The sequence below is a fragment of the Hemitrygon akajei genome, chromosome 4 (genome assembly GCF_048418815.1).
Source record: "Hemitrygon akajei chromosome 4, sHemAka1.3, whole genome shotgun sequence".
NCBI lineage: Eukaryota > Metazoa > Chordata > Chondrichthyes > Myliobatiformes > Dasyatidae > Hemitrygon > Hemitrygon akajei.
The window spans coordinates 192,272,866-192,282,937 of NC_133127.1; the positions used below are offsets into that span (position 1 = coordinate 192,272,866).

The 10,072-nt window shown below is 45.5% G+C and overlaps 1 protein-coding gene across 6 annotated transcripts in view; it reads left to right on the forward strand.

The window, feature by feature from the left end:
• Window positions 1-9,265, forward strand: part of LOC140727059 (transforming growth factor beta activator LRRC32-like) — a 36,141-nt gene extending 26,876 nt beyond the window's left edge. For all 6 annotated transcript variants that reach the window (XM_073044274.1, XM_073044278.1, XM_073044277.1 and 3 more), the window contains one exon: window positions 7,294-9,265. In XM_073044274.1, coding sequence (XP_072900375.1) covers window positions 7,294-9,198 — 1,905 coding nt within the window. In that variant the 3' untranslated portion in view covers window positions 9,199-9,265. The remainder of the gene's footprint in view (window positions 1-7,293) is intronic.
• Window positions 9,266-10,072: the final 807 nt, after the last annotated feature.

Sequence of the window (10,072 nt, forward strand, 5' to 3'; positions counted from 1 at the left end):
GGGTAATAACTGTTTCTGAACCTGCTGGTGTGGAACCTAAGGCTCCTGTACCTCCTGCCCAATGGCAGCAGTGCGAGGAGAGCATGGCCTGGATGGTGGGGGACTTGGTGATGGATGCTGCTTTCTCGTGATGCCACTCATTGTTCATGTGCTCAGTGGTGGGGAGGGGTGGGTTGTGTTCTCAACTCTTTTGTAGGCTTTTCCATTCTTGGGCGTTAGTGTTTCCTTACCAGTCCATGATGCAACCAGTCCAGATACTTTCCACTGTGCATCTATAGAAGGTTGTCAAAGTTATAGATGACATGCCATGTCTGAACAGACTTGTAAGGAAGTGGACGTGGTGTTGTGCCTATTTTGTAAATGCATTTACATGCTGGTCCTAGGATAGATCCTCTGATATGGTAATTCCAAGGGAATTTTAAGTTACCGACCTTCTCCAGTTCCAGTCCCCTAATTGGGACTGGCTCATGCATCAAGACCTTTTATTGCTGTGTGGAAATGGAAGAGTTGTGCCTCTGAAACACAGTTCTGAAGCCAGATCTAAAAGAATGGCAGGATGAATGAAATTACCTTCCACTGTTCCGAATAATGCAAGCTAGATTCATGATTCTTGATTGTGATGCTGCCAATCTTCCAGAATCTGTCATAAGAGAGCTGTAAGAAGCTTTTATTATAGACATTACAACAGGGAAAATTGCTCTTGTTGCTTTGTTGAGCCTCATGACTCACACCACAAGCCTCAGTCTCTCAGGTTCAGGACAGTTACTACCCCTCAACCATCAGGCTCTTGAACCAAAGAGGTAACTTCACTCGCCCCATCTCAGAAATGTTCCCACAACTTATGCATTCACTTTCAAGGACTCTTCATCTCATATTGTTCATAGTTATTGTGTATTTATTTATTATTATTGTTTCTTCTTTTGCATTCGCAAAGTTTATTGTCTTCTGCACTTTGGTTGAACACCCTAATTGGGCAGTCTTTCATTGATTGTGTTATAGTTATTATTCTATAGATTTGTTAAGTATGCCCACAAGAAAATAAATTTCAGGGTTGTATATAGTGACATATACTGTATGTACTTTGATATTAAAACTTACTTTGAACTTTGTTACTTGTTGTGTTGGCACCAGAATGTGTGACAACACTTGTGGGCTTCCTCCATCACATCCCTAGATTGTGTAATTTGTAAACGAGACATCTCACTGTAAATTTCAATGTACATATGACTAATAAATCTGAACACCTGGCTTTTCCCCAATTACTAGTGAGTCCTCAACTTATCAAAAATCTATCCATTTGTGTCTTAAATACACTTAATGAGGTAATTTTACTGCTTCAGATGATGCACTTCACTGCACATTTAGATATACATGTGATAAATAAATCTGAATCTGAATCAAATTAGTCAAATGTCAGGGAAACTCAGTATGGTTCCAAGAATGTGACTTCTCTCACTGGCTGAATCAGTCACCTCAGATCCCACAGAACCAGAGTAGAATTAAATCATCCCCCATCCCAAAGGGCTGATGAAAGAGGAAGAGAAAGATGACCCTGATTAAGACCATAAAAGACCTTAAGACATAGGAGCAGAATTAGACTATTCACCCCCTTGAGTCTGCTCCACCATTCCATCATGGCCAGTTCAGTTTCCTTCTCAACTCTATCTTCTTGTCTTCTTCCTGTAACCTTTGATGCCTTGATTAATCAGGAACCTATCAACCTTCACTTTAAGTATACCGAATGATCTGGCCACCACAGCTGTCTGTGGCATTGAATTCACAGATTCACCACCCTCTGGCTAAAGAAATTCATCCTCATCTCTGTTCAAAAGGGGTGTTCCTCTATCCTGAGGCTGAGCACTCTGGTTCTAGACTCCCCTAGTATATGAAACATCCTCTCCACATCCACTCTATCAAGGCCTTTCAATATTTGATAGGTTTCAATGATCCTTTATTCTTCTAAACTCCAGCAGGTACAGGCTCAGAGAAATCAAACACTCCTCATAAACTAACCCTTTCATTCCTGGAATCATTCTTGTGAACCTCCTCCAGACCCTCTCCAATGCCAGTACATCTTCCCTTAGATAAAGGGCCCAAAACTGCTCACAATCCCCAATTGTGGTCTGGCCAATGCCCTATAAAGCTTCAGCATTACATCCTTGCTTTTATAATCTAGTCCTCTTGAAATAAATGCTAACATTGCATCTATCTTCCTTACCCCCCAACTCAACCTACAAGTTAAACTTCAGGGAATACTGCATAAGGACTCTTCAGTCCGTTTGCACCTCTGAATTCTGAATTTTCTCCCCATTTGGAAAATAGTCTCTCCCTTTATTTTTCTACCAGACTTCATTACTATGCACTTTCCTGCACTGTATTCCATCTGCCATTTCTTTGACCATTCTCCTTCTGCAGACACCCAGCTTCTTCAACACTACATGCACCTCCACCTGTGTCTGTATCGTTTGCAAACTTTGCCACAAAGCCATCAAGTAAAGCTTAACTTGCAATTACAACTGTATAAGGAAGCAGAGTGCAGGCAGAGCATTGAGCAACAATGTGAAAATGCCTGGATAACAATACAGAGTTGTTTCTCTGTGGTGACACCACAAATAATTACAGGAGGATGTTATTGCTTTAGTGTTTAGGTTGCCCTGTGCATCTAAGACATGCATCACTCTGCCAAGAATGATTTGCATTGCTTAGAGTCATAGAGCATTACAGCATAGAAATAGGCCCTTTGGCCCATCTAGTTCATGCCAAAATATTATTCTGCCTAGTCCCATCTACCCACACCTGGACTATAGTTCTCCATACCCCTCCAATCCATTTTCCTACCCAAACTTCGCTAACATATTACAATTGAACATAAATCCAACATTTCCGCTGGCAGCTCGTTCCACACTCAAAACATCCGATAAGTGATGAAGTCCCCCCTAAATATTTCACCTTTCACCCAACCTCAGTGGAAAAAGCCTGCTTGCATTTACCCTCTAATCCCCCCTCATTCTCCTACGCTACAGGAAATTAAGTCCTAACATACTCAACCTTTCCCTAAACCTCAGGTCCTCAGGTCCATAAGACAGGAGTAGAATTCGGTCAAGTCTGCTCCACCATTCAATCATGGCTGATACTTTATTCCCCTCCTCAGCCCCACTCCCCAGCCTTCTCCCTGTAACCTTTGATGCCATATCCAATCAAGAACCTATCAATCTCTGCCTTAAATACACCCAACCACCTGGCCTCCACTGTGGCCTGTGGTATAAATTCAACAAATTCACCACCCTCTGGCTAAAGAAATTTCTCCATATCTCTGTTTTAAATGAATGCCCCTCTATTCTGAGGCTGTGCCCTCATGTCCTAGACTCCCCCACCATGGGAAACATCCTTTCCACCTTTACCTTGTCTCGGCCTTTCAATGTTCGAAAGGTTTCAATGAAATCCCTCCTTATCCTTCTAACTTCCAGTGAGTATAGACCCAGAACCATCAAACGTTCCTCATATGATAACCCTTTCATTCCTGGAATCATCCTTGTGAACCTCCTCTGAACCCTCCCCAATGCCAGTACATCTGTTCTTAGGTGAGGAGGCCAAAACTGTTCACAATGCTCAAGGTGAGGAGGCCAAAACTGTTCACAATACTCAAGGTGAGGCTTCACCACTGCCTTCTCAAGCCTCAGCATCACATCCCTGCTATTGTATTCTAGACTTATTGAAATGAATGCTAACATTGTATTTGCCTTCCTCACCACCGACTCAACCTGCAAGTTAACCTTGAGGGTGTTCTGCACAAGGACTCCCGAATCCCTTTGCATCTCAGACTTTTGGATTTCCACCCTGTTTAGAAAATGATCTGCACATTTATTTCTACTACCGAAGTGTATGACCATGCATTTTCCAGCCTTGTTTTTCATTTGCCACTTTCTTGCCCATTCTCCTAATCTGTCTAAGTCCTTTTGCAGCCTTCCTGTTTCCTCAATACTACCTGCCCCTCCATCAATCTTCGTGTTATCTGCAAACTTGGCAACAAAGCCATCTATCCCATCATCTAAATCATTGATATACAGCATAAAAAGAAGTGGTCCCAAAACCGACCCCTGTGGAACACCACTAGTCCCTGGCAGCCAACCAGAAAAGGATCCTTTTATTCCCACTCACTGCCTCCTACCAATCAGCCAATGTTCTAACCATGTTAGTATTACCATGGGTTCTTATTATTGTGGGATATGGCCACAGGGATGCTCTGCGCTAACTGCCTATTCACATTTCCATTTCTCCTGGCATTCACCCAGCCACTCGTCTCCTGCAGCTTCAGGGTGACTACTTCCCTGTAAATCAAATTGATTACCTCCTCACTCTCCATTACAAGCCGGAGGTCATCCAGCTGCTGCTCCAGATCCCAGACACATCCTTGTAAATTTTGTCTGTAGCCTTCCAATCTTAGTGGTCTCTTACCTGTAGGTAAGTGAGCAGAACTCACCAATGTCTCATTCATATACTATATAGCCTCAGTGGGTGAGACTAGAATTTGGCTTGCATTAACACTATCTATGCCCCTTAAAATTTTGTATTTCTATAAGACCATAAGATCATAAGATATAGGAGCAGAAGAAGGCCATTTGGTCCATTGAGTCTGCTCCGCCATTCAATCATGGGCTGATCCAGTTCTTCCATTCATCCTCACTTCCCTACCTTTCCCCAAACCCTTTGATGCCCTGGTTAATCAAGAACCTATTTATCTCTGCCTTAAATGCACCCAGTGACTAGGCCTCCACAGCCGCTTGTAGCAACAAATTCCACAGATTTACCACCCTCTGACTAAAGTAATTTCTCCGCATCTCTGTTCTAAATGGATGTCCTTCAATCCTGAAGTCGTGTCCTCTTGTCCTAGACTCCCCTACCATGGGAAATAACTTTGTCATATCTAATCTGTTCAGGCCTTTTAATATTTGGAATGTTTCTATGAGATCCCGCCGCATTCTCCTGAATGCCAGACGTTCCTCGTACAGGTAACCCTTTCATTCCTGGAATCATCCTCGTGAATCTTTTCTGAACCCTCTCCAATGTCAGTATATCTTTTCTAAAATAAAGAGCCCAAAACTGCACACAATATTCCAAGTGTGGTCTCACGAGTGCCTTACAGAGCCTGAACATCATATCCTCGGTCCTATATTCTCTACCTCTAGAAATGAATGCCAGCACAGCCGATCCCCTAGTGGGCTCAACAACAAGCTATTCTGAAAAGCCATCCCTTAGACATTCTACAAATTCTCTGTCTTGAGGTACAGTGCTGGCCTAGTTTTCTCAATCCACTTTCACGTTATCAACGATTATCATGCCATTGCCCTTCTGACATGCCTTTTCTATCTCCTGCTGTAATTTGTAATCCACATCCCGGTTGCTGTTTGGAGGCCTGTATACAACTGCCATTAGGGTCCTTTTACCCTTCCCATTTTACCCTTCCTCAGCCCTATCACTCCAGTTCCCAGCCCCCTGCCAAATTAGTTGAAACCCTCCCTAACAGCTCTATTAAACCTGCCTGCTAGGATATTGGACCCCTTTGGGTTCAGGTGTAACCCATCCTTTTTGTACCGGTCATACCTCCCTCAGAAGATGCCCCAGTGATCCAGGAACCCGAAGCCCTGCCCCCTTCACCAGTCTCTCAGCCACACATTAATAGGCCTGATATGCTATTATTGTGCTTATTAGCACATAGCACAGGTAGCAATCCTGAGATTACTACCCTGGAGGTCCTGCTTTTCAGCTTCCTACCCAACTCCCTGAATTCTCTCTTCAGGACCTCCTCCCTTTTTCTACCTATGTCATTGATACCAACGTGTACCGAGACTTCTAGCTGTTCAACCTCTCCCTTCAGAATACTCTGCACCTGATCTGAGACATCCCGTACCCTGGCACCTGGGAGGCAACACACCATGCGGGTATCTCTATCAGGTTGACAGAACCTCCTGTCTGTTCCCCTCACTATGGAATCCCCTATGACTACCGCATTCCTCATCTTCTTCTCTCCTTTCTGCACCATGGAACCAGGCTCAGTGCCAGAGACCCGATTGCCATGGTCGTCCTCTGTCAGGTCACCCCCCCTCAACAGCATCCAAAGCTCTTCCCATCCCTTCCCTGACAGTCACCCACTTATCTAACTCCTGCAGCCTCGGGGCGACTAATTCCCTGTAGCTCCTATCTGTCTCCTGCTCACCTTCCCTAATAAGTTGCAGGTCATCAAGCCGCAGCTCCAGATCCCTAACACGGTCTCTCAGGAGCTGCATCTCGGTGCACCTGGCGCAGATGTGGCCATCTGGGAGACTGGAAGATTCCCAGGATTCCCACATCTGACACCCAGAGCGAAGTACTAACCTTACAGACATGCTCTGAATTCTAGTAAACAAAAATGGAAAGAAAAGAAAATGAAGTCCACTTACCTCGCTGAAGCCCAAATGAGACAAAGCCCTACCACTCTGCCTCAGATCACTCCATCGATGACCGCTCCGCTAGGCAGTGTCTCCCTTTTATGCCCGAACCTTCCCTGCTATCTAACTCACAATTGGTGCTTCAGTTATAGCTGCTGATGGGCAACGTACAATGGACAAATGCTCTCAAAGCTTCCCTTTTAAATAACCACCACCGACCTGGGAGAAATCCCTCTTGGTAAAGCTCTGTTGACACTGCTGACAAGCCACGTACAATTTCCTCCATCAAATCTCCCCTCATTCTCCCTCACTACGGTCAAGCAGCGTCTGTGGCAATTAAAGAATTGTCAACATCCCGAGGCTGAGCAAGGATGGACTTGGAACTTGATACATCACCTGTTCCTTTCCTCCCACCAGTGGCTCTCTGCCCATTGCATTCCTCCAAGAGTTCAGCGGAGAAGGTAGAATGTCTAATCCTGTTGCCGGTGGTTGGCAGCAGGATCAGACAAAATTAAAGATTAAAGTGTCACCACGCTTTCGAATGCCCACAACGTATTCACCCTAGCCATGACCATACGTCTTTGGAATGTGGGAGAAAACCGGAGCACCGGGAAGAAACCCACCTCATCACCGGTGATGGGGAGAACATACAAACTGCTTACAGACAGCGGTGGGAATTGAACCCCGGTCACTATCACTGGCACTTTAAAGCCTTTACACCAAATGCTATGTTATCGTGCTGCCCACACAGTAGAGGACTAAAGAGGAGAAAGATGGGTGGGGGAGCATGCCAAGGTATTTTTAATTTTGTTTATAAATGTAATCTAATAAAATGCAAATTGTACTCAATTTTCCTTTTTAATTTTAGGTAGAGTCGGAAGCACTATGTCAGAATAAATCCCTTAATGTAATCCCTCTGGACCTGCCTCAAGACATATGGAAGCTGGATTTATCTGTTAACCACATCCAAATGCTAACCTTGCACAATTTGACTCAGTACCCCTCCATCCAGCACCTGGACTTGGAGTCCAACGAACTGGAGTTTATTGAGCCTGGATCATTTGCCTCTCTACTACACCTCAAGGAGCTTAACCTTGCAAATAACCTCTTGGACCTGAGCAAAGATGGACTTGGGAGACTGCCGCGTGTTGAAAGGCTGGACTTATCCGGAAACAGTTTGTACACTGGTGTTGTCGAGGGTTTCCTAAAGGAGGCACCTTCGCTTGAGCAGGTATCCTTGGCCAGGAACAGCATCACCAAACTCTCAGACCATACGTTTCAAGGGAACCCGTTGCTGAAACATATAAACTTACAGCACAACATCATCATCAAGATAGAATCGGGGGCGTTTCAGTCACTTTCCAATCTGGTCGTCCTCGATCTCGCCATGAACTCCATCCCCTGCATCACCGAGTTCGACCTCAAAAACCTTCAAGTCTTGAACTTGAGTAGAAACAGCATTGAGCTTTTCATCGTGAAGGAACCTGGTGTAGAGTATCAACTTCGGTGGCTGGACCTCAGCGATAACAATCTGCCCTATTTTCCCACCTTCCCCAAGAAAAACCACCTCAGGCACCTCGACCTGTCACGCAATTGCATCCAAGGGTTTTCCCTAGACGCCGTTAGTCACAGGATGAACCATCTAGGAGAGAGGCTGGACCACAATGCCAAGGCTAACCAAAGCTGGACCACCCCAACTGCTCACCTGTCCGATCTGGTATACCTGGACCTGAGCTACAATGAGATAACCTCCATCCCGTGGGATTTCTTCCGGAGTATGAAGTCCCTGAGGTTCCTCAACCTGAGCAAGAACTGCCTCCAAAGCTTTGTGGTAGATGAGATGAATGTATTGAACTCTCTGGTGAGACTGGACCTGAGCTCCAATGCCCTGCAGAACCTCTTGCTCTCCAGCAGAGGCTTCCACCATCTGAAATACCTCTACCTTCAGGACAACTACCTTCAAAGTCTGCCTTCCAATATCTTTAGCAGCCTCTCCAGCATCCAGATCCTTAGCCTTCAAAACAACAATATCAGTGTGTGTCAGGGGATTCCCAGGTATGAGAGCCCCACCGATGACTGCATGTTCTTCTCTGAAATCACAACGCTTAGGTATTTATATCTGCACAACAACAACATTAGATATTTGCCACCTCACGCATTTCATCAGACTCCTCTTTCCGAGTTAGATCTGTCTCTGAATCCTGGGATCCATATCCACCCTGAGGGATTTTCTGGTTTAGAATTTCCCCTGACGTACTTGTCCTTGGGAGGCAATGGTCTCGCTTCACTCAGCATGAACCTGTCGCACTTTAACAACCTCAGAACGCTGGATGTGTCCAATAACCGCCTGAGGGAGTTCCTGGTCACCACCAGGAACCTCTCTTTGGAGCATGTGGACTTGCGCAACAACATGTTGGACAGCTTGCAAGAGACGTCCATGGAGGTGCTGAACGGGACGCTGAGGACCTTGCAGCTCTCGGGGAACCCGTTCAACTGCTGCCAGGTCACCTGGGTCAGGTGGCTGGCCCAGGTCGACGTGCTGGACAAGTGCTCAGTCTTGTGCTATTACCCCACCGTCAACGGGCACTCGCAGGCGCACCTGTTCACCGCTCAGCCCGGTCTCTGCCAGGAGCTGCCACTGGACTGGACAAACTGGGGCATCTTAATGCTCATCTTAGTGACTGCGCTCTTGGGGTTTGCCACACTTCTCGGCTGTTGCCTGGCACACAGGCAGCGAGTCAACAAAATGTTTGTACACCATGTAAAAGCTTAGCCAACTGATGTAATTCTTTGTTGATATGTAAATGAAATGGAATGAGGTGAATAAATCTTTATATAGTTCTGTATATAATCTCCTTTTTCTCCTTCCAGCCCAACTCCAAGCGATTCTTTTGGTGAAAACCCCTTATTCCCTAGTATAGGAAGATGAGAGAAGAATTGATTGAGGTACTGTATACAAAGTTACGAGGGGCATTGATAATGTAAATGCAAGCAGCATTTTCCCACTAAGGTTGGGTGAGACTGAAACGAGGTCATGGGTTAAGGATGAAAGGTGAAATGTGTAAGGGGAACAGGAGGGGGAGCTTCTTCATTCAGTGAGAGTGTGGAGCGAGCTCCCAGCGGAAGTGGTGGGAGAGGGTTCAATTGCAGCATTAAAGAGAAATTTGTATAGGTACATGGATGGGAAGCGTATGGAGGGCTTTGGTCCAGTGACAAGTCAATGGGACTAGGTAGATTGTTTGGCATGGACTAGGTGGGCCAAATGGCCTGTTTCTGTGCTGTAGTGTCCGATTATTTGATGACTCTATTTCCCACTGACCTGCCCTGGAGGAATTTATTTAACCAGAGGGTGGTGAATCTATGGAATTCATTGCCACAGACAGCAATGGAGGCCAAGTCATTGGGTGTATTTAAAACAGAGGTTGATAGGTAAGTGTGTAAAAGGATATGCGGAGAAGGCAGAAGAATGGTGTTGAGAGGGATAATAAGTCAGCCATGATGGAATGGTGGAGCAGATTTGATGAGCTGAATGGCCTAAATTCCTCCCCTATGTCTTACCAGCAACCAGTCCTCAACAGCTACCTTCAAGATGACCACAGATGGGGTGAGTGGCCTCAGTAGCGATTCTATGAACCTGTACCTCCTTG